General features: G+C 41.3%; 5 protein-coding genes across 9 annotated transcripts; 1 reads left to right on the top strand and 4 right to left on the bottom strand.

Moving 5' to 3' along the window:
• Positions 1 to 2,902: 2,902 nt before the first annotated feature.
• LOC103976098 (uncharacterized) lies at positions 2,903 to 7,700 on the bottom strand. Its single transcript, XM_009391285.3, has 6 exons — positions 7,297 to 7,700; positions 5,349 to 5,439; positions 5,016 to 5,188; positions 4,518 to 4,545; positions 4,313 to 4,421; positions 2,903 to 3,343 (listed from the first exon to the last, which is right to left on the bottom strand). Exons 1-6 carry the CDS (start codon positions 7,600 to 7,602, stop codon positions 3,262 to 3,264), a joined length of 789 nt encoding a protein of 262 aa, XP_009389560.2. The 5' UTR covers positions 7,603 to 7,700; the 3' UTR covers positions 2,903 to 3,261.
• Positions 7,701 to 8,547: 847 nt separating this feature from the next.
• Positions 8,548 to 9,699, top strand: LOC135611616 (uncharacterized). The gene has a single exon (XM_065107252.1). It carries the CDS (start codon positions 8,548 to 8,550, stop codon positions 9,697 to 9,699), a length of 1,152 nt encoding a protein of 383 aa, XP_064963324.1.
• A 337-nt stretch (positions 9,700 to 10,036) lies between these two features.
• LOC135599370 (pentatricopeptide repeat-containing protein At3g18020-like) lies at positions 10,037 to 12,853 on the bottom strand. Its single transcript, XM_065094074.1, has one exon. The coding sequence runs from the start codon at positions 12,827 to 12,829 to the stop codon at positions 10,487 to 10,489; it is 2,343 nt and encodes a 780-aa protein (XP_064950146.1). The 5' UTR covers positions 12,830 to 12,853; the 3' UTR covers positions 10,037 to 10,486.
• Positions 12,854 to 14,336: 1,483 nt separating this feature from the next.
• On the bottom strand, positions 14,337 to 19,870 carry LOC135599344 (eukaryotic translation initiation factor 3 subunit I-like). 2 transcript variants are annotated; one of them, XM_065094072.1, is made up of 9 exons: positions 19,614 to 19,870; positions 18,723 to 18,938; positions 17,541 to 17,668; positions 16,411 to 16,530; positions 16,214 to 16,303; positions 15,674 to 15,760; positions 15,474 to 15,553; positions 14,647 to 14,736; positions 14,337 to 14,546 (listed from the first exon to the last, which is right to left on the bottom strand). In XM_065094072.1, exons 1-8 carry the CDS (start codon positions 19,795 to 19,797, stop codon positions 14,661 to 14,663), a joined length of 981 nt encoding a protein of 326 aa, XP_064950144.1. In that variant the 5' UTR covers positions 19,798 to 19,870; the 3' UTR covers positions 14,337 to 14,546; positions 14,647 to 14,660. The 2 variants fall into 2 exon arrangements, with proteins under 2 accessions (XP_064950144.1, XP_064950145.1); XM_065094073.1 differs by having other exon boundaries at positions 14,337 to 14,543.
• Positions 19,871 to 20,882: 1,012 nt separating this feature from the next.
• On the bottom strand, positions 20,883 to 24,158 carry LOC135599298 (ethylene-responsive transcription factor RAP2-13-like). Of its 4 annotated transcripts, none has more exons than XM_065094069.1 (4): positions 22,601 to 24,158; positions 22,208 to 22,369; positions 21,171 to 22,054; positions 20,883 to 21,091 (listed from the first exon to the last, which is right to left on the bottom strand). In XM_065094069.1, the coding sequence occupies exon 1, from the start codon at positions 23,710 to 23,712 to the stop codon at positions 22,768 to 22,770; it is 945 nt and encodes a 314-aa protein (XP_064950141.1). In that variant the 5' UTR covers positions 23,713 to 24,158; the 3' UTR covers positions 20,883 to 21,091; positions 21,171 to 22,054; positions 22,208 to 22,369; positions 22,601 to 22,767. The 4 variants fall into 4 exon arrangements, with proteins under 4 accessions (XP_064950141.1, XP_064950142.1, XP_064950143.1 ...); XM_065094070.1 differs by having other exon boundaries at positions 20,883 to 21,602; positions 21,799 to 22,054; XM_065094071.1 differs by having other exon boundaries at positions 20,883 to 22,054; positions 22,601 to 23,719; positions 24,011 to 24,143.
• Positions 24,159 to 24,399: the final 241 nt, after the last annotated feature.

Genomic DNA, 24,399 nt, shown 5'->3' with positions numbered 1-24,399 from the left:
GACATCAATTTCATCAACTCTGCTGCTGCATTGAGGTTTGTAGCAATTCTTGACAGAAAAGCCAGGTGACAGTGCAATTTGTGGGGGATTTGATTCTGCAAGACCAAATAAAGGCAGTGCAACCTATTGAACAAACAAAGCAGATGGTCATGCAGGATGTGCATAGAAACAGATAAAAGAACACATGCTATGATCCCAAGACCTGCCAAAATTTAAGACTTGTGAGAGAAATTTACTTTCAAGTTGTTTAAGCTTCCCAGTACTATCTATCTTGTGTATGGAGTGGAGGGAACAAGGGAAAGGTAAGAGTCGAGAGAGTCCCCTCACTTGATGTCCAAGTATTTTGGTAGCACACGACTAGCCAATCTTTTTACATCAATGGATAGATTATATGATTCCATATTCAAGAACATTGTCCATCATCATTGCAGACATGTGTGATAGACAAGATTGACATACACTAAAAAGATGATTGTGGATGATCACCATGATCAGAATGTGTGGGTGTTCATCAGTATCATTTCAACTCTTTTGAAATAAATGATAGCTATGTCTATTTTATGCTTTTCCTCAAAAATATAAATGGGTGCTCCAAACTCAACCAAGTCAAGTCCACTCACAACAGTCTCCTGCAATGAGAGTATACCTTGTGCAACTGTGCCTTTGACTTCATTTTTGTCCATGGTATTCCAGTCTGACTCCATATTTGCCTTCTCACTACTGCTTCACAGGTTTGAGCTGAACCATCATTGCCCTGAGACTCCTCTGGGGTACTTCAGTTGGAGAATTGATTTGTTATGTCATGATCCAAATCAAATAACAATGAATAATATTTGTCAAACTAGAAGCATTTGAAGACCTAATTATGTTTGCTTGTTTATGGAAGAGTCATTGATCTGAATTTTAACTAAATAATTCAGAACAAAGTGCTTGTTTGACAATTACTATTTTGCATGGTATGAATGCCACACTGAATATATTGTTGACAACTAAAACCATTATCTCCTTGTCTGTGAAAGAATCATCAGTGTGAATTAATTAATTATAACAAGAATGAGAATTATAAATTATAACAAGAATAAGAATTCAAATTGTAGTGCCTTGTAGTTGACTCATCTCAATCAGGTTACTGAAGTTAAAGTTTGCAAAGAACTTTCAAGGCATTACTTTTTCCCTATGTAGTGGAAGACTCATGATGGATGAGACTTAAAAGAGGGGACCTGCAATAAGCACTCAAGAATACTTCAAGAAAGCATTACAGCCATTTGGTCATATGAATTCTCTAATGGAGACACCACACTTGGAAAGCCACCCACCACCTCCCACCTCCACCATGAATGCCCCCCTCACTACCATAAGAAAGATGAAAGGATTCAGTGTGTTATGAACTCCAAAAAGAGCTTTTAAAAGGTAAAGAGCAGAATCCATGCTCCAAAGCGCAATGTCTGGAAATGCAACCCCACCAACTCCATTGACCTTGAAACTTCACCTCCTGCCCCCAATCAAGCCACTACCATTATAAAAACTAACCTATCCCAAAAGTGTCAACTTCCGAAATCCTTGTCCAGTTCCTTTTCCTCCTATATATATATGTATATATAAACATCAGACACACATGCAGGTTGTTCAAGTAATCCAGTGCAGGCCTAGGTGTCTTTTATGCTTATCTGATTTGCAGAAACAATTCATGTATGCTCATGAATAAAAAGGAGGGAGGCAAGCTATGAAGGTGTTTGCTGTGAATCTAATAGGAAACAACAATGAACCATTTATAAAATGGATTACCTGTGGTTGGCAATGAAGGTGATCTTTGTTGGCCTGCAAATGGCAGTGTTACAACAGTGGGGCTGTTGATTAGGAGATGACAAGTTGACCACAGATTGCTGCTAATTGGGCACCAACTTGTGCTTCTACTCACAAGACTCTCCACAACTAAACTTATCCAAGCAAAGCCTTGTTAGTTTCAGTATTCTGCAATGCCTATGGATTCAGAGTTTGATGGAATGCATCCAATAGAATCAGTGAACAAAAGCAGTTGTATGTAAGTTCTAGTTGAAACTCACTGACATAACCAACTTAATTGTCTCAACATGGTATCCACATGACATTAGACAAACAACTGAAGCCACCTCTACTTACATCTTGGAAGAAGATTCAATTGATATTGACTTGTAACATGAAACAAATTAATCAAAATATCATTCAGCAGTGACAGTTCTATCATAGCAATTTTTATCGCAAATACATATTTGTTTTGTTAACATCAAAATAAACATCTAGGGATATTACTGTAAGCCTTTTTAGATTTTCAATATGATTCACATGCATGCCTTTCTTATTTTCTTTTTCTAGTTAATTATTTCATAAAGTAGATATTTTTTACAGTTGTACTCATTTTTTGTTTTCCACTAATTTAAACAACATTGAATATTTTGTTAACACTGATACAAGTTTTTTTTGTTCTAAACAATAAAAGAATAATTCCAAATTCCACAATAGGTCTAAACTCTATAAACACTAACACCATGACTATATATATCAAGGTCTATATTCTCATGAAATAGTATCAACATCAGCACACATATTCTTACAAAGTCAATACTATCAATCAATTATTCCATTTCTTTTCAATTATGCTTCATCATTTCGGGTACCCTATACAACCTCCATCATACAAAGTACAAACTAGTCTGAAGGACTCATAACAAAGGAGCAGGAACTTGGTATATGAGCTGCCACCACCAGGGCCCTTCCATGGTAGATGTGACAAAGCACGGTCAAAATAATCATCAGCAAAATGCAAGAGATGTTTATTTCTAGTTCTAGATTAATAGTTTGGCTAACGATTTTCTTTAATCAAACATAAAGGTTTTAACTCTCCAGGAAATATCTCCTGGTAAAATGAAAGGAAAAAAAGCAAATCATCAACAATAATAACCAAGAATATTTACATTTCCAAGAACAACTGAGGACCAGCTGTATCTTGACAAACAATCAACGTTTTATGTACAAGAGGTAGCAATCTGAATCAGCATCCAATTCTATCCGTACATACGACCATGCTAAAAAGTAAACACAATTGTAGGAAAGTGGGTTTTTCAAGTCACCAATCACAGTGCAGAATAATATTGTTAGCTCTCTTGATGTTTAGAGAGCTGTTGTTTCCTAGCTGGGAGCATTCGAAGCACGATGTGTCAGATATTGCTTCCACGTCAACAGCCACCTCATTTGGATTTCAAATCCACCAATTAAGTGGAGTCCTTATAATAACTTTGATACGACACGACAAGAGGACCAAAAGGCTACAGAGGCTGCCTTAAGTATTGCTGGATTTTGGTAAATCCTGAAAGGTGGCAAGGATAATAGCAATTACATAAAGGAAAAAAAAAATTAAGACAATGCAACATATACTTGATGCAAATCAACTCAAGAGACAGGTCAATGAAACATCAACTTGATAATTTTGCTGAAATTGTGGTAGTATTTTAACCAAAAACATAACACCTAGAAACTATTTGCATACAAAACCACAATCTCTTTGGGCTAAGAAAATAGTCTTGTCAAGTCTCTGTACGTGATTAAATATCAATTAGTCTATATGAAGATAGGTAAAGGATTCCAGTGATTGTGCCTCTAGAGCCCATAATAAGTGTGAATATAGCTAGACAACAGAAATTAATATTTGGAAATATGCAGTAAAAGAATAAAATGGCTGGTAGTCAGAATAAGCTAAGATGCTTGCTGATATCCCTTAAAAAATATGCAGTGAAGGATTAAAATGGCTAGCGGACAGAATTGGCTAAGATGCCTGTAGATATCCCCAAAAATAGCCAGCATCTCTAAAGCTAATGGCATAACTTTTTTAAGAAAGCTCTTATCAAATGATCATGAACTGTTCTAGAGAAAGTGACAAAGATAATGTAACTGTTCCACAAGAGGTGTTCAGTGCATGAGGCTACAATGTCTTACCCCTGCAAACAAAAATGTTACTTCCACAACTCCACATCTCACAAAAGGAATTAACCATACTCAGTCATAGTTTTGTTATATATCAACAGTAATTCTTTCTGAAAACAACATAAGCTTAAAGATAAGAGCATATGTTTGTGGACTACTACATTCAATTTATGAAAGTGGCAGACAATCAAGGAAAATGCATTAACTTCCGTGGAAAAGAACAAGTTTTTGCAGACTCTAGGATCCATAGTGTCACAAGCAAGATTATTAAGAAACCTTAAACCCTTATCAACATATTGTTATCAATGAAGTGACATAAATATTTAAATTGCTATCGAAGAAAGCGGAGACTTACCCAATAGCAGTAGCACCCCAAGAAGCAATGTTGTAAATAACTTGGCTTCCCTCCCATGCCTTTCGGAGCCTGCTCTTCTTCTTCTTTACAGAAAATGTTTTGCAAAGGGCTAAAGATCACAAAAGCAGGCAGCATACATCATAAGCAATGGTTTATACTCTGCAGTAGTTCTTACAAATCAAGGAGTACATTTCAAACAGCTCACCTTCTTGAAGCTGATTGGGTGTTAATTCCTGCAGAATAAAATGCTATCAATGAGTAAACAGACAAATAGGCTTACTAACTAAAAAAAGATAAATGGGTTGAGGAACAGAACCAACTAAAACCCTTCCAAGCAAATTGAATCCTGTTAATAGACACTGTATAATATTCATACATGCACAACGAAATCTCCAGTTACATGACACATATTAGCTTCTTACTAATCTGTTTCTGCTACAATTATGAAAATATCTTGGCCACAGCAACTTTGGCACATCTCGAAGCAATTTATTTAATCTATGCAATTGAGCATGCATACAAGAAAAGTGGTTTTGTGCCTAAGTGAGTATGCAGTACACAAGCATTCTCCACATATGAAGTCTCCATTATTGGCCTACTAGGAGATAAATAAAGACCTCCAAATGCAGAAAAAGGCAAAAATTGACAATTATACATGCATGACAAAGAACATATTGCCATCACAACAAGAATCTTGACATACTTTAGTTTGCTTTAGTGATAATAGGTAAGCAGCCATGAAGCATGCTATGCCATCCACAATATCCTCTTGATTAACAAGAACATAATCGTCTTGGTCTGGGACACTCCCCCCATCAACATGTTTATCTTCCCACAAATCTGTGGCAGTAACCATGTCCCAAGATGCATTATCATCTGCAACCAAGAGAATATATTAGTTAATGTCATTCATGTGTACTGGCACAATAAAATGAATGTTTATAGATGAAAAAAAAAGTTTTCAATCAGTAGAATGTGGATACTTATAAGGTAAATTTTATTTAAGATGCAAGGAGATCTGTACAAGTTAGCACACCATAATTATTTTGATAAATAGATGTCTGGATGCTTCCAAGCTTTTCAAGAAAGTCAGGTGATTCAACTTTTGCCTTGAGAAGGGAACATAGCTGCACAAGAGGAGGTAGCAAAGATTATACACGTCAATTTATTATCGAATAAGATGCTACTGGGAAGTCAAGGCACAGTTATATACCAGCAACTTGTCCATTTTTATTTATATAAAAGTATAAAACATTATAAGCAACAATCCTCCTTGTGCAATTTGTACAGGAAACTCACCTCGGAAACTGTACATGAGTACATTTTTCGTCCATGAAAATTTTTTATCACTAGGCCAAAAAAATGGATGTTCTTGACAAATGCAAGGATTTCTATAAACTAACATAAATAAATGAAGCTACTGAAACTTAAAAATCAAATTTTAATTCACACGTATTTGGCAATACACTGTAAAGAAGTCACCTGATTCCACAAAAACAAACTATGTAATACTTACATCACTCCACTCTTAAACACAAAGTTGGTTGGTCGCCACTACCACTTTATGTGGAGGTTATTTCTAAAGTTTGGAAACAATCATAATAAATATTACATGCACTTCCTCAACAAAGATAATGAAACATTAAAAAACTGTCCTGAAAGGAAGACATACAACACATCAACACATATTACAGAAAAATGAGTCTCATTACATTGACATTCAGCTCGCCGCTGAGAGCTACCTTCCAACTATGCAACTGATTGCTGCTGATACTGATACTACCTAGCAACTCATAGACACAGTATACTACAAAGTGTGGCAAGCAAAGCATGTACTGGAAAATGGACAGTATACAAAGCCTTATTGTCATAGTAGGATAGTTGTTTCTATATCCCCTATTAAATGCAAAGTGTGTATCTACAAGTAAACAAAATCTTTTCATTTATTCTTATAGTGCAAAGGCTTATGGACGGGAACATGAATGTAAATTACACGTTCATGTAACTTTAACACAATCTTTTCATGTAACTCCCCATGTAACTTTAACACATTCATGCCACTGTCATTGAATGTGAATTACACAATTTTTTTATTGTCAAATTACGCTTTAACTTTTAAGTGTAAAAGAATCTCCATCCTAAACAAAGTCTGTCATGCCATGCACTGTTGCCTTCAGGTACAAGAATTGAGAACATTTATATAACACAAAAAACAAAGATTACAACATCTGATATTTATATGTAATGCACTAAGCTACATTGAATCTATCAACTAAGATAAAAGGAGAAGTTTTTAGGTTGACTCATGCGATCTGTTTTAAAAGTTTAAGTGAACTCGGTTACATAAATACCCATAACTATCCCAATAAGTTCATCCTGATAATTATCAGAAGCACATTCTGTAACACTCTGTTTAGTCCCGCTAAGACTACGATTGACTTATAAGGATCTGATGGATATATTATTATTAACTCCAGCTTTAGTATTTTGAACAAATGGTTTAGACTCATTGAAGTTACCAGGCTAGTTATCTCATTAGGGTTGTGATAATTAGTATTAGAGCTGGGCAGGGTCAGAGGATATGTCACAGCATGAAGCCACCTAATCTATGCTATGTTAGGCCTTGACGACAACACTTTAAGTATGAATTTTAATCAATAAAACCTAAGACTCCCAACATTATAATTTTCCAGTTTGTTTCCTGATAACTAGTTAAAATTCGTCAGCGGAAACATGAATTCTAAATAACATGAATCTGCAGCGACCAGCTATGGGCGTCTGAGATCACGTATATAAACAATTCCCCACGATCCCTACGGAGAAAAAAAGCTTATCATCATAGAAGTATAAAGAATTTTCTACATCAAGGTGCAAAATTTTCAACCAGAAAAGCAGAAATTACATGAATATTCCTCGACCCGACCGTCCATCCCAACAAATACGAATCAGATTTGAGATCCAACCAAGAATCAGACGAGTCCTACCTCATCAGTCTCGGTATCCACCGCAGAACGAGACTGCGGCGGCGATCCCTCCTGCTCCTTCTCCTCTTCTCGAAGCGGAGTCGGCGCGTCATCCACGTCGTTCTCGTCCTCCGAATTGGGGGCGGCCGCGGTATCCGGCCCGAGGTCGGCGTTCTCGATCAATTCAAGGGCTCTCCTGCAATTTTCCAGAACCACCTCGAGGGCCCGCCTCCTGACGCGGACCTGCTCCACCTCCGCAGCCGCCTCGCGTGGGCGGGGCGGCATGGGTGAAGGGGCCGCCGGGGCTGGGGAGATGCCTGCCTCCATAATGCCCTACAAGAAAGAATGGCCGACGAGGGCCGAGAGAGACGGGATCGAGTCGATAGGCTTGGGAGGAATTGGACAGTGGCGTGCCGTCTTGTCTTCCTTGTGCTTCTCATTTGCTTGCATTTACTTGTGGGCCCCTCTCAATAATTTCTCCTAGGTGGATCAATTAAAAACTAGTTAACGCTTCACGTGATGGAAGCACCTGCGGCGTTGCGCTTGCGCAAGGTCGCATCGCCTGGCCCCACACGACTCGACGGAAGAAGGACCCATCGTGCTGATGTGGTGTACGGTAAAATATTTGGACGGACCATAAAAACGGAAATAAAGCCAGAAATCTTATTCTCGGCTTTTTTTTCATTTATTTTTTATTAAAATAAATGAATTATAATTATCCTCCTAAATTAGACTATCGAATTAGACACGCCTTCAACTCTTCTTTGTTTACGTCGTCGAGCTGCCACTATCGGCTTAACAGAATTCCCTATGCATGTCCTAAAAATAATACTCCTACACCATTCTCTATATATAATATAACTATTTATTATGTTGTTTCACTAAATGTGAGGACGGGCCTCTCTCATTCCACTCCTCGCGTGTTACGGCCTCGCGTCCTCGTTCGCCCTCTTCCTTCTTCATTACCTGCTTCCCAATTAATCGATTGACCAAGTCTTATACATCAGAGTGTTTGTGTCGGAGAAGAATAAGGATTACATCGTGGAGACGTTGAGCCGATCGCACGCATCAGGAAGCGGATGATTAAAATATCACGGCGATCCAAGCAGCGGATGATCCTCTGACACCACTCTCAAAGCACGCGGGTCTTCCAACTCGTAGGTGGTGACCACACCGCTGCCCGCTTCCGCACCCTGCTGATCGCCGTTCCATCTCTCCCTCCGCTCCTCCCTCTTTCTTTTTTTGTACGTGTCATCGCGTCTCCATTTCCCGATGAAGAAGCCGAGCGGTACCCGGCGCCTTGGCATCGGCGGCGGAGTCGAGCTCGGCGGCGACCGCCTCGTGATCCGCCTGCCGGACCCCCGCTTCCTCCGCCTGGTTGCCCGGTCGATGCTCCTCGCCGCCGCAATCCTCTCGTTACCGTGGCTCCGTGGCACCCTCCTCCGCCGCGGCGACGCCGGAGAGGTCACAGCCAGCCGGCGGGCCATCGACGATGAGTACATGCTCTTCGCGGCGCTCCTCCGCGATCTGAGGCGCATCGGGCTCCTTCGTCCCAAGAGCAACGTCGTCATCCTCAACGATCCAACACTCAGCGTTCGCAACACCGCGGTGCCGGACAGCTCTGCGGACTTCGTGTTCTCCGTCTCTGCCGGTGATTTCCATCGCATCGACCAGATCCTGAAGATCGGCGGCGTCGCGGCCGTCCGATTGAGCTCCGATCCGTCAGAATCATTCCGGTCGCCGGCGAACTACCGCACGGCGTACGTCAGGCGGATCGGCTCATCCGTGGTTGTCGCAATGACGAAGTCCTTCGCCAGCGAAGGGGGGATTCGGCTGCGGCGGCTGCTGGCGGTGCCGAAGGCGAAGAAGGAAGCCCTAAGTGGGCTGGAAGGCGCGCTGCTGGAGCCGCCAGGCCGGCGCGGATGGCGGAGGAGGACGAGATACCTGCCGGAGTTGACGGGGGACGAGCTGGACGGGTACCCGCGGCGGGTGTTCGTGGAGGTGGTAGCGGCGGGGGAGGCCGGCAGCGGCGCGGCGTGGTTCGAGCAGCACTACCCGAGGAAGGGCCGGGCCTTCGAGGTGATCCGGGTGGAGGTGGAGGTGGAGGAGGAGGATGAAGAGGAGCCAGAGGAGGGGGCGTCACAGTCGCTGGCGGAATGGCTGGAGAGGAACGTGAGGGAAGAGGAGTACGTGGTGGTGAAGGCGGAGGCGGGGGCGGTGGAGGAAGCGGTGGCGGAGGGGGTGATCGGGCTGGTGGACGAGCTCTTCCTGGAGTGCGATCACCAGCTGTGGGAAGAGGACGAGAGGAAGAAGAAGGAGAAGGAGACGACGAGGAGCGGGCGGCGGGCATACTGGGAGTGTCTCGCGCTCTACGGGAAGCTGAGGGACGCCGGCGTCGCCGTTCATCAATGGTGGAGCTTCTGAAACAAAAAAGAAGGAGAAAGAGAAGAGAGGAGAGATGCGAAGGGGAATAAGAAGCGATCGAGCAAGGAACCGAGTCGAACGCATGGATCGAACGACGGAAAGCGTGAGCAGATTGGATTAGGGAGGCGTCTAGTTGGGCGGAGGTCATTTGAACTACTTCTGAATCCGGGAAGGAAGTGTCCACATTGTACATTTTGAGCTGAACGTTTTGCTTTCTTCCTTGACATGATGGAAATGTACATTTTTAGGAGTTTTAGTACAAAATCCATAGTTTTCTTTCTTGCTTTACCATTGCTTCCAGTTTCAATCAATTTGCTCGGATGTCTCAAGAAACCACTTCTTAAAGAATAATTTCCTATTTTTCCTCATTTATTCTTTATTGGTGTATTCTTTATTTTTAAAAAGAAAAGAAAAACTATTCTTCCTCTAATGTACTGCTAAAAAAAATGCACCAATAAGAAAATAACACAAACAAAATACGCAACAGAAACCAAACTGATGGATACGAAGTCGTTTCAACTGCTGAGCTCGCGCGCAAGAGCCCACCTTGAGGTCATACTGCTGGTGGCCGGCGATGATGCTGACAACGGCATTGACGTTCGGGTGGCGCCGCCACCATGACGAGAGTTCTCCATGGCAGCACGATCCTTCTCGTGTGTGAGCGGTATGTGCGTCATCAGCCTGTGGCTTCAGTGTCACTGCTCTCCTGTTCTTCGTCCTCCAGCCAATTCCATCTTGATGGCTCCCAATCTTCCCTCTCTTCACGTCCTTCAGAGCCCCTGCAGTCTCACAGCAATCCAAAAATTCTCCTCGCGATCCTCGAAAGGGGTTCTTTCGGTCCTAGATTGACAGCATCTCCGATCAAGCCAGCATTCTTTTCAACTCTGTCATCCTCACTGACCTCGTCCTCAATCAGTTCACCGGAGAAGGACGAATCCGTTAAGCCTTCCAACATGTCTCCATCCCTTTCAATCTTACTCTCGTGGAACTCTTCTGGTAAATCTACAATCCAATTCAATTCAGAGTTCTGATTACTAATGATGCATTCCTTGCCGCCTTCTTCGTGCAACTTACCAAGAATCCTCCAAGTTACAGCATCTGGCCTCACCCCGTTCTTTCTCATCTCGCCCACGATCTGATAAGCCTCCTTTTTCAATCCCATTCTGCAAGCACAGTCGATGACGATGTTGTAGTTCACAATCCCAGGAGCAACCCCACAATCCACCAATTCATACAAGAAATCACAGGCCTGAGCCAATTTCCCCGAGCAGCAAAGACCTCTGAGGATAGCTCCATAAACGTAGTGGTCATGGATCTGCGATGGCCAGATAATGTCATCCCAAATCCTCTTTGCCTCGGCAAGACGACCAACACTGCATAATCCTTCAACCACCACAGTGTAAGTTGTGCTGTCGGCGGCGAAACCCTTAACGATCATGTCGTAGAATAGTCTCATTGCTTCATCAACCTTTCGGAGCTTGGTTAATCCTTGAAGAACCACATTGTATGTCACAACACTGGGAGCACATTTGTGCGCAGGCATTGTGTTGCGCAATACATCGAGGGATTCTTCTGATCTCCCGACATCCATTAAACCGCAAATGATGGTGGTAAATGTCACCACATCAGGCTCAGAGAAATTGCCATTCAACATGTCATCAAGGATCCTTTTAGCTTCGTCAACCTTGCCAATCTTGCAGAAACCATGGATGACGGTGTTAAGGGTGACAACATCTGGCTGGCATTGCTTCTGAAGCATCGAGACAAGGACGTTTAATTGCTCACTCGGGTTGTCCGCAAGGCGCAGAGCACTCAGAAATATGTTGTAAATCCTCGTCCTGTCAACAGCATCTCTTTGTAGCACGAACTCTGCAACATCCTGAGCCTTGTTGATGTCCTTTTCTCGGCAGAGGCCCTCCACAAGCACTTTGTAAGTAGATTCTGAAGGTGAGTACCCAAACTCGGTCCCTTCCTTGAACAACTGGTAAGCCCTCATGCAACCCTTTTCCTTGCTCAGGCCATGCACTATGTGGTTATAGGAAGCCATGCCAGGAATGAACCCCCTCTTCCTCATTATGTACACAATTCTTGAAGCTCCATGGTACTTCCCGGCCCTGCAAAGTGAATCCATCATTTGGCCGTAAGCAAACAACTGGTCGACGCTGTCCCCCTGCGGCATCTCCTCGGCGATCCTGAAAACTTCGTGAAAGAACCCTTCTCGGCACAAGGCGTCGATCAAATTGGCGAATGCTGCACCGTTCACTGATGGCTCACGCTCGTCTTGCATCTTCCTCCAAAGCTCCACCAACATCTCCCTCCCCTCGTCGACTCTCCTCTTCCTGAGGACCGCCTTGATCAAGACGCTGTGAGTGAGAGAATTGGGCGGAATGCCGGCTTCGAGCATTTCGTCAAACATCTGTCGCGCATGATCCAAGTCTCCGGTCCGGGCAAACCCATTGATGAGGGCGGTGTAGGAGACAGCATTCGGCAGGCGGCCCTTGCTTCTCATATCGAGCAAAAGGCTGCGGGCTTCGACAGGCTGGGATTGGGAGGAGAGCTGGTCGATTAGGCGGTTGTAGTTGGTGAGGGAGGGCACGAAGGCAGGCTTGGCGTCGGTGAGGCAGCGGACGACCTGGAGAGTCAAGAGCGGGGTACCGGCGTCAAGGAGGCGGGCGAAAAGAACGTTGGCGGTGCGGTCGTCAGGAAGCCACCCAGCGGCGGCGGAGAGAAGGAGGCGGCGGTGGGCCTCCTCCGAGCGGCCGGCGGCGCAGAGGGCGTGGACGACGCTAGCGAGATTGAGGGAATCCGGGCGGTAGCCACGGAGGCGGAGGCGGTCCAATAGACGGAGGGCCTTGTCGACGTCGCCATGGATGGCGCAGAGAGAGTGGATCTTCTTCCTCCAATACGAACGATTCCCGATGCTCTCCCCTTCGAACACCTCCTGTTCTTCTTCCGTTTTCTCTTTGGATCTCGAATGGAGGTGGTGGATTTGGGCGGTGCGAGGGGGAAAGGAACAGGGAATAACTTGGGAAGGCTTCGTTTGGGCGGCTGCTGCCACCAGGAGGCGTTCAAAGAATGCCATGGAATTGGGCAGCGCAGGTGCCCGACGATAGCTCTTCGGGATTTGCATGTTTATCCCTGCAAAGCTGGGAGAGAGAGAGATAAGAGAGAGAGAGAGATTCTCTGCATAGACTCAGTTTGAAGCTAAATACATATTAACCAGTTAGATATTTTTAATGATTTATTTCTTAAATTTAAAATATTTATGTTAAATTTTTTATAATTATAAAAATAAAATATTCCATCTTATTTACTCTAATGGCTTTATCGATGAAATACAACACGACAGTATTTGTAGGAATAATATAAAAATAAAAGATAAAATAATAATTTCAACATCCTAATTATGTTTTCTTTGTTATGTTCTAATTTTAACTTTATGATTGATGTTGTGGTGGTGACGGATGGTGATGCCGTTGAGGACCGTGAGTGGTTGTTGTGATGATGGCCGATGAGAATAACGTGGAGATGAGTGAGGTAAAGTCTTGGAGATGGAGCTGAGATACTTTTGTGACTTCTTATGAGGGGAGGAGGAAGAGGTGGGAGAGCGATAGTGAAATGTGAGGTAAAGGGAGAAGAGGAAGATGATGAGGACGATAGTTGTGTCGATATAAATGCAAAAGCAACGTTGCTATGCTCTACGGCTATGGCTTCTGCTTTGCATCACCCTACATTTGCGTTAGCATCAATATAGATGCAAAGCGACGCTCATCCTTATTCCCCCCTTACCTGATCCCTCATCCTTCTTCCCCCTTTTGTCGTTTTGCATTTGTATCAGCATTGCCACAAATATAAGATGATGCAGAGCAGAAGCCACAAGATCCTGAAGCTCTACATTTACGTTGGCGCTGTTCTGCATCTGCATTAGCGCTGATGTAGATGCAAAATGATGTAGAGCAAAAGCGATATATGTCAACGTAATGCATCTGTGTCGACATCGACGTAAATGTAGAGCTATTGCTCTCCCGCCAATATCAATAAAACACAAAACCTTTGCCTCACCTCCCGCCAACATGGATACAAAGCAACGTCGACTTTGCCTCACCTCTCGCCAACATAGATACAAAGCAACGCTAATGCAGATGCTTCGCCTGGGACGTTAAAATTATCTTTTTATCTATTATTTTTATATTTTTCTTCATCTGCATCAATAAAACACAAGACCTTTTCCTCATCTCTCGCCAACATGGATACAAAACAACATAGATGCCTCACCTAAGATATTAAAATTATCTTTTATCTTCCCATGTTATCACGTACTTTTATCTTCCCTTCCCTCAACAAAACCAATGACATTAGAATAAATAAAATTAAATATTTAATTTTTATAATTATAAAATTTTAATATAAATTTTATAAACCTAGAGATCAAAATGCTAAAGAGATGAAACGTACACAGTATCACAATAAAGAAGATTGAGCAATAGAGAGAGTTGTTGACGGAGACAGATACCAATGATGAGAAGATGGCACGTAAATGAAGAACCGAGTGTGCTCAACTCAGAAACAGAAATCTTCCATGACGTTGCATATGTAAGTTGCTATATGGCAATGCATAGTAGCGAATAATAGAGATGTTGAGTTAATGCATGCTTGTATAAAAAATTCTGCGGGCAAATTAAACAATGGTGTAATTCCCAGTACTCCAAAAACATTCTTGAAACTGTTTATAGTATTGAGCAGTTGCACATAATAAATGTGGATGTCCATATCCTTCTACACGATATAGAGGTCCAGCAACAAAATCCTCGTTCTTCAAAGTTCCTCCACAAGACAGGAATAGGCTGCTACATAACCCACAGGTTGTAAAATAGAACGTATTGATCAATGCAACAACAGTGAAATATATATATCACAAATTCTAAAACCAAGATAGAACCGGCGTACCGCATATTCCTTGCTCACATCTTAATAGTGAAGTAATCTGGGTCAAAATGATGCAGTCTTACGTAACCATCTTCGCCCCCACTCGAGAAACTATGTAAAATAACAGAATTGTAAAAGATATAAGTTTGGAACATGCAGCTATTTAAATGATAAGCAAAAATAACCAGCCCGGATCAGTATCCAATTCCAGGAAGTAATAGATTCTTGCAAATAAATAAATAATGACTACTGGATGCCGACATGCTTCATGTTGACACTTCCTTACACCATGTTGAAGCAAAAAAAAGAAAGATAACTGTAAAATCTAGGAGGTTTTGTTGCACAGCAGAAACTGCTGACACCATCACACAATAAAATCTAGAATTATATCTCATTCAACAATATTAAAAGATACTGTAAAATAGTGCAATCATTTCATCCCAGAGATCTTAAATCTGAAACATGGGGAAATCAAGGAGGAAGAACAAACAGAAATGAAATGATATTCTGCTGATAAACCAAGATCACATATCTGATTGCCAAATGAATGTATGGAACAACCAAATCAGCAGAAAAAGAACAAAATCAACACCCAGGAGAAAGAAACAATGCCTTGTTCCTTGTACACGCACAAGAATACACTTGCATGCATGCATGAGCAATATAGGCAAGGATCACAGTAGAAAAACCAAGGAAGTCATTAGAAATAAGTCCAACAAACCTTCAAATGCTACATGTCACAACAATGTCTATCAAGAAGTTAATGTTGGCCCTCTAGATCTTTCTAAGAAAAATTTAAATTAAAAAAAATTGATCCTGAGACAAGAAACATAAGCTTGAAAACAAACCTTCTCCCATCAGGATTGAAAGCCAGAGCATTAATCGGTCCAAAATGTCCCTTCACACCCCCGATTTCTTCTTGAAGAATCTGTTTCAGAAACAACTAGAAAATAAATCTACTTGCAAAGCCTTAGTCAAACTCAACCACAAGCATTCAATACTAGTACAGGACAAAATTTATTGGCATTGTAGTAAAGAACTACATCACCTTGTGAAAGAATTTTGCCTCAAATTTTCCAGCACGACGATCAGTGGTTGTGACATGTACTGCCTCTTGGCCTCCCCCAATAACCACCTAAACAAGACCAAAATAGAGAAACTTATATACAGGATCAAATACTAACTTAGACCTGATGTCAAGTTCTATCTCTGCACCAAAATAATAACTAGCCACTGCACTCATCAAAGGTGCAGATAAGATTTCAGAACACATGGTATGTGAGGGTGAGCCCTGGCACCATAGGAAGGTTCTTTGCAACTTGGGTGACTAGAGTTCTAGTCATAGAAACAGTCTCTCTACTTGCAATGGTGATGCTGGAACATTGAATCTCCCAAACCCAGCATTGATGACAACCCTCGTACATTGAGACTTGGGGTGGCTAACTTCTACTACTACTATAGGGGCTGCTATTTCTTCCAAAATCATGATTTACATCCAAGCTTTGGTTGCTCACGAAAAGCCCATCCATAATGCGGTTCAATATATGATCAAGAAACCCAAAAAAATGAAAAGAAATTAGTTACATACATGATCAAGAAGTGGAGATATCGCACAAGCATTGACTGGACGCTCCGTCACGTATGTCTTGATAAGAGTCAGAGTTCTAGCATCCCAGAGCTAAACAAATAGAACAAAAAAAAAAAGAAATAAGAGAAGAACAATAAGAAAAATGAAGTGAATCTAGTGGAATACAGAATTGCAGCATTAAGGATAGTAATTGACACCTTGGCAGATTTATCTAAGGAACCTGTCAAGAAGTGGGAACCATCTGCAGATTTTGACAGTGAGGTAACTGTTTTCTGATGACCAGTTTCTTTGTCAGATTCCTTCAACAGCTGGCCGGTCTGTAAAAGTTACAGACAAATGCAAGAATAAATATACAAGTAAGCAGTACACAAATACCAAAGTGAATAAGATGGATGTTATCAGTGACGTGGCAAAATTTCTTAGGCATGTGTCCAAATCATGCATGTGCTTTTACCTTTTAATTTGTTATTTCTTGACTAAAGTCTCTAGGATAATACCATGCATGTGGACAGAGATTACCAAATTGATTTCCTTGAGTCAGATGATAACAAAAGAACAAGCTATCCATGAGTCAAGTTTGCCGACCATGCTTTGCTGTCTCACCCAAGCCTTCACAAGGGCCACCAAATTTCTTTGTAGATCTGCCCCAAGGAATCAATGATGCCCAAACAGAAAATGTTTCACATAAGCAGCCCCACATTACGGAAGAAGTAAAGACTACTTCCCATTCCGTGCAACCAAATTGATGTGATTCCAAAGATCACCACACTATGGAAACATTTATTTTTCTCACACAGTGTAAAACAAGTCAAGTTACCAGATTGCACAATCATGTGAGATTCTAACTTCCTATTCATTGCTACAAGAAATTCTAGCCAAGAAAAATATGACCAAAGTATACTCATCTGCTAACTAAATTTTACTTGATATAGGAAGCAGAATATATTCATGAACAATTAAGTGTAACTCTATTAGAAGATAAAAATAGAAAAAAAAATTATGATGGTATGAACAAGTCCAAAGAGATCTATAGATTCCTGGTTGGATTCTGTGAGCCAATTGGAATTAATGGCATGACGTTAAAGGTAACGGGAGACCTAAGAAAAATAATATTGGAAACAATAAGAAAATGAGTGGCAGCTCTTAGTTTGACAATTTGCCCTAAACAAACTTCAACATTGACAAAGATCCATATAATGGACCCCAAATATATGTTACATTATAACTTCTAGGGTATCTTGTATAAGAAGACAAATGCATGAACTCATAAATGGATCCAAAAGATGTGATAAAAATAATGGCCTACTGAAAGGATGATGCAACCCACCTCAGTATCCCACACACGGACTACTGCATCTTCACCAGCACTTATAATAGTCTTGTTTAGAGGTCCCCAAATAGACCTATTTATTCGCCCCTGAGGCCCCTTGATTGTAAGGACTGACTCACTACTCTCTGCATAACAAGCCAATTTGCAGAAGTGAGCAATTGACTATTGTAAGAAAATATAACAAACTGCATATCAGGAATCACAAAGATAAATAAACATCTGAAGCTGTTATAGCTGTAAAGAGATCATAATTGATAATTTCAAGTCAAACACAGAAAGTGGTAAACCAGAGTCCAAAATTAATGTGAAAAGCTAAAAGAGGCAAGTCCTCAGTTCAATGATGGTTGATTGATCAGTAAACATGGCATTGATTCAAGCAGAAAAACTGGTGTAATCCCAGGGATAATAAAAGTTGGCAGAATAAATAAGGAGTTTTAAATATAAGAACCCTAATTATCTATGTTTTCATCATCTATATTTCAGCAAACCAAACAGAACAATCGATGCCATTTGACAGAAAGGTGTTTTAATGTATTTACAATTGATAAACATCTGTGATGCTAAATATATGAGAAACAAGGGCAACATGAGATGCTATAGATTTATATCTGAATCTATCAGGATATGGTTAAGTAAGTTGATCATAGACTTTACTTTTCTGATTTGTGTAAAATTTTCTTTGTTCTGTCCACAGTGCCACATTTCAGTTTATCTTGACCAATGTTTAATGAGCAATTATGAGGTACTCAAAAAAGTGTAAAAAATACTACTTGGTCAAGGCTTTTAAACGACACATCTAGCTGAGAAAGCTTTAAGTTCGAAGGAAAAAATAAGTCGGTCAGATAGTAAAGCCGCAATGGAAGAGTCATTGTTTATAGGTTAAATATACATCATCTTAGAATTACAATGTCATGTAATATATAGGCGGCCTAAAAGAACCACATAATTTTAGTGAACTATTAGTATACATAATCTAAGAACAAAGCCCCCTGGTATTTGAAGATACTATGTATAATACCTCCTTTTTTTATAATATATTTTTATATTTCTTTCCCTGTTCTTGTTGTCTACTTCAGGTTACATGACATGTTATAAATTTATGCACCTAAAGAAGGAAAGAATTTTTTTTTCAAAATGTGCAATAATTTCAGGTTCAAGATGATGTTAGACAGTTCATACGTTCATTAGGATCCCTTGCAATTCGTTTCACTTGAATGGTGGATGGCAACCCCATAAATGGATCAGTCGTGATTACAGCAAGCTTATCACCAACAGAGAAGTCCACAGATCTAGCTGGAGAATCAAAGTTGAAAGAATAGAGTTGGGCCCCTGTCTGGACATTCCATAGTTTCACGCTCTGATCTGCACTGCCCGTGATGAGGCGCATAGAGTCCCCTAGACATATAACAAAAGAATATCAGCCAATCAATCAAAGTATATAATAAGAGAGAATTTTATGACCACGTCTTGAACAGAAACTAAGACAAGCATTCACATAGTATATATGTATCTCCAAACAATAAACAACAAACACTTCACAAAGTGCACCAAGATATATCTGTTCCTCATTGTCTTCAAAAGACAAACTACGGGCATATTTTTCCTGACTTGAAAATGCAACTGCATGTTCACTAATGTGGTTGGTACGGAACGATGTGGCATTTCCCTTCCAATAAAGCAAACAAATAACATAAATTTGTAATACTTCTGATGGAGAATATAATCTCATCAAATTTCTCTGTGATCTATTACTCACCTTATCAGGATAGCTGAAAAGCTGGCATGTGCACACAGCATCAATAATATTTCCAGAAAACACTCAAACATATATGAATTCAGAATAAATATTGAAAGTAAAACATACAAATCTTCAGAATATGGGGAGGTGGATATATGACCATCAAGAACCAATTTTTCTTACGAAATTTGATTTACAGAACAACAAACTGACTACAATAGGAACAAAGAAGAACAGCTAAACATGATAAAATGGTCGAATCTTCAAGTCAACCAAAATAAAGAGTAAAAAGAATATAAAAGAAAGGGACGTCAAAGAGAGAAAGCCCTCACGGGAGACGTCGCAGCACCAAACGGCGCCGTTGTGGCCTCGGTAAGTGCCGAGCCTCTCGCCATTGTCGGCGAACCAGACGGTGGGGTTGTGATCCTTGGCGCAGGAGAAGAGCAGATCCCCCTCCCGGTTGTACTTGAGGAACGTCAATGGCCTTTCATGGCCCTTCATCAAGATCGGCCTCATGGCTCCTCTGCTCTGTCTCCCCCCACTCCCTCGATCGAGCCCGCTTCGCGATACTCGGAAAGAAACCTAATCGGCACGTTAGGGTTTGTGATGTTTCTTACATACATGAACCGGACTTGAACCGGACCGAGGGGGTTCGGCTTTTAGTTCACATTAGGCGACCCAGCCTAAACCGGCCTATATGGGCCGCACATTAGGCCATAAAACAGGCCTTATTTCTTTTGGGCCTCAAATCTTATCACTTTATGTACTCTATAATCATGGATGAATGAGAGGCAAAATGCATCATTCATATCAAACAAGTTCCATATTTTATGAATAATAAGAATGCAACATTAGTTATACAGGAGATTGATTAAAGAACAGATATTCCAGGTTGTGTTCTATGAATATTGGGAGGTGACATGGTCATAGAATTATGGATCCAATCTGGCATCAGGTGTGCACAATTTTTGATGTCATGTCTTTTGCCCATTTTGATCTTACATGTTGACCCAAAAAGGCCTTATAATGATTCATCATGTTGACTTGTATGATCTTAAAAAAATTGAATATATATTTTAGTCTCATATTGAGAGTGGGCAAATATAGAATTGACTTATAATAATCTAATAAACATACTGAAGTCAACTTGAAGGTTTAAATTCAGTTTTATATTGTGATAAAAATTAAGATTGATTTATATGATGGATGTTAATGGTTAGATTTAATGAAGTTAACATGTCACAGATCTTTAATTTGATCTAAGATGAAGTCTAACTCATGAGATTCTCATCTAAACATTGATGTGAAAGGATTATCCCTGCAATTAGAAATATTATTTTTTTGTTGTTATAATAATTATTATTTCTTTTTCCTTGTTTAAAATCAACATCAGAGACATAACAATCATGTCACTGTTCTTCCACAAGTCAATTAGCCACCACCATTCCTTTCACACCAATAATGGGCACTTCTGTTCCACTTACTCTGTAATGTAATATTTAAGTGATGGCAAGCAGAAGTCAACTTACATAAAATATTAAGCCATGGCTATTGACAAGCATCCATATGGCAGAAGTAGAATGAGAGCATTGCTGCAAGTATTTGAGTGTCTATGCCACTTGGTTGACTTTGCAAAGGTTGGCTGATTAGCCTTTGAAAAACAGCATTCCTATGTGCATCCTATCACTCTTTGATAGGTTTTGATGAATTAAGAAACAAATACAAAAATGATGAACAACTTGAAAAGGCAGCAAAAGTCAACAGGCCTTGATAACCCACTTCATGTCAGAAATGAATGCATTCTGCTGACCTGTGAGACAATATCAACCAACTCAGACATGGCTACTTTCCACTGCTTTTGGGTGGAAGCCTGGAGATCAGGAGCTGACCTGTGAAACAACATAGAAGATGAAGATTGGATGCCTTCACAAAGTAATGAGACTGAGTATTGCAGGAGGCTTTCACCACTAGGACAACTGCAATGGATCAGTCTTGTTGCTGGGTCAAGAACTCTCCCCTGAGAGCATGACCATGATATTGAAGTCTATCAGAAGTCTAAAGATGTTTAAAGAAAGGAAAGAGAAGATACAGTTGGTGGTATGTGGCAAGTGAGTGGTTTGGTCAACTGTGATGATTAGGAATAACAATTGGTGACAGCTTGGACTGTGCTTCCTTCTCTGTAAAAATGGAGTCCTCACAGGACAAGCAAAGAGGAATCCAGATGCTTCTTCCTCTTTTCATCCATGGCATATGGAAGAACTGGCTTTCTTCAGCACACATAAGAATGCAATGCAAAGCTCACTGTCCACTTCAGTTATTTCCTGTCATCAACAATAGGTAGTCAACTTCTGCAGACTAACAAGAGAAAAGAAAGTAGTGAAGGATCTTGCTGCAAGAAACTTGATTGGCACTCATCAGTTGAATTGGTCGAGAAGTTTAATCATGTCAAGAACCCAATCTGATCCTGCGAAGTACCCACCAGGTTAGTGTCAGATCAAGATGGGGGTGGATCATTACCTGACCCACTTGCAGGCAGAGGACATGCCTGAATCTATTGTCTTGTAGAATGAGGTTTGATGTAATCAGTGTGTATTGAGGTGATACTTTCTCACTTGATATGAGGCAAGAACACCTGTTTCATGGTTGTAAAGTTGTTTTGAGTTTGCAGCTTTGTGCTTGGAACCAATTTGAGTTGTCTCTGAAGTTTGAAGGCAATGTAGCATCTTTTGCCTATCAGTCTTCCAGCTCATGTATCACCACTTGATGCATTATTCTGCAGCAAAGAGGCAAGATATATGATTCACTTCTTCCTATGTAGTGCCCACTAAATGAAGAATTTGGAAAAGCGTTCAAGCCATGACCAGAAGAAGCCTCAGTTGTTCTCTTAGGAAAAAGGCATTACAACAGGTGGAAATAGCAGTCATACCAAAGCTTTCTTTCCAAGGATAGTAGATTTGAGATCTGTGCTCAATGATTTTCTCATCATAATACTGTTCATTTTTCTCTGTCCAGTCAGAAAACATTGCATCCAATTTCTTCTTGCTGAAGGCTTCAATCCAGTATTCATGGATTTGTATCATCACACTACCTGAATGATGAGATCTTTGATGACATTAGAATTAAGTAAGACAATTGCAAATAAACTGTTGGGAAAGCAATTTTAACTTAAATGTTCTTAATGAATGTACAGAGAACAAATCATACATAAGAATATGATCATAATATAAATAAAGCTGTTGTAATTACAGGACCAGAAATGGCTATTGCACTTGCAAGAACACAATCTTTCTCCTGGTAATGCCTATAAAAATCAGCATACCTGGAGATCGACTACAAGCAACATCCATAAGACTCGAACCATCAAGCTTATTAAGACCAACATAGTGGCCATGCCAATGCCTAAAAATCCATTTGCAGCAGCCACCGGAGACACCCACTAACAGAGCAGAACCTGAAGAAAGCTAAAGGATTACAACATGACATGAACTACTGATCGGAAGAGAGAATAGAGTCCCAGTCGATCTCCCATGATGGATACTTGTGCAACTTAAAGCTCTCTGATTCATCCCATGGTGCCTCAGTGAAGTCCAAGTACTGGATTTGGGAGGCAGCTGTTGTTCCTGAGGAGGTCTCGTCTCCCTCGAGGGAAGACGAGCTCTCGGATTTGTTGTCCTCTGAGCCTGAGCTGATGATTTCGTTCGCTGCTGCCACGTTTGGTCTAGTCTTCCCCTGTTTCTGTGAACTGACCATGCTCTCGCAGATGGCTTGGAGCTTGGCGTCAACAGAGGAGTGGAGCGGTGCGCCGAAATGAGCTCCATTTCTTCTAAGTTCCGGGAAGTTGAGCCTCGCGGCGTCGCCCCGGAGCTTGAATGCTGCACGGTCATAGGCCATGGCAGCTTCCTCTGCGGTATCGAAGGTCCCGAGCCAGAGGCGAGTGCGGTTCCGGGGGAGGCGGATCTCGGCGACCCATTTCCCCCAATGGCGCTGCCGGACACCGCGGTAGAGCTTGGTGGGCTTCGGAGGCGACGCGGAGCAGCCAGATCGTTTCATGGATTGCGGCCGGGGGCCAAGGAAGCCCGCGTAAGCCATTTGCTGCTGCTCGGCAGCTGCCGAGAGTGGATGTTGGAATTGAACAGCGGGTAAGTAATTGAGGCCGATTCGAGCTTGTCGGCCGAGGGCATAGTCGTCTTGGATTCGGCTCAAGAAGCTCATTGCGGCCATGTCGATTGTTGTCGAAAAGGAACCACAGTAGGAATCAAAGATTGGATTTTGATGATGGTCACAGGAGAAAGGAGACGACTCGGAAGGGGAAGAGCTGGGGAGGTATGGACTTGGAGCACCTTGAATTGCTTCAAGTGCTTCACTCAAAGGATCTGATGAAGATGATGAGAAAACTTGCATGGTATTATGCATATCCACAGCAGTGGCCATGACTTCTCTATGAAGAAAAACAAGAAGTTTTAGCTAAATTAGCTAGAAGAACAAATCCAACTGGTTCTAAAACCAAGCAAGGAACAGGGCAGGTGTAATAAACTAGGATATCAGAAGAACAGAGAACTGAGAACCAAACTGAGGGCAGAGAAAAATAAGCCCCTGAACTGAGGAAATCTGTAGAAGAGCAGAAACCCAAGAACAAATGGTCTGGATTTCTGTTCTATGATGAAATGGAGACCTCTTGTTGCAGAAATTATTGCAAGAAAATGGCCAAAGAATGGCCTCTCTATCTCACCTTGAGAGACAACAACTAGATCAAAACAGGAGTTGAAGAAGGAGAAACTAAATCAAATATTACTCCTTGATAACCTGCAGAGGATCTCTCAGCTCACCAAGTTGGAGTTGAAAATTGGAGTCCTTTTTTCTCTGCTCAGGGAAGGAGCCTAATGAAGAGTTTATATAGGCCTATAGCTCTTCCCTATGAACCAATGACTAGATGCCAAGTACCCAGCAGCCAGTGGAGGGAACACCTGGTAGCTGGTGATTGGCTCAGTGGTAGTTTGACCCTTGGCATCACAGCCTCTTGGGTTTCAATGTTGTGTGTTCTCTCAGTAATTAATAATGGCTTTGGATATGAGCATATTCCTGTGGGCTCAGGGGTGATATCATCTGGTTTATTTCTAG

Source organism: Musa acuminata, chromosome BXJ1-2, assembly GCF_036884655.1.
Source record: "Musa acuminata AAA Group cultivar baxijiao chromosome BXJ1-2, Cavendish_Baxijiao_AAA, whole genome shotgun sequence".
NCBI lineage: Eukaryota > Viridiplantae > Streptophyta > Magnoliopsida > Zingiberales > Musaceae > Musa > Musa acuminata.
Note: the sequence above shows the minus strand (reverse complement) of the source record. Positions and strands in the feature narration are given on the sequence as shown.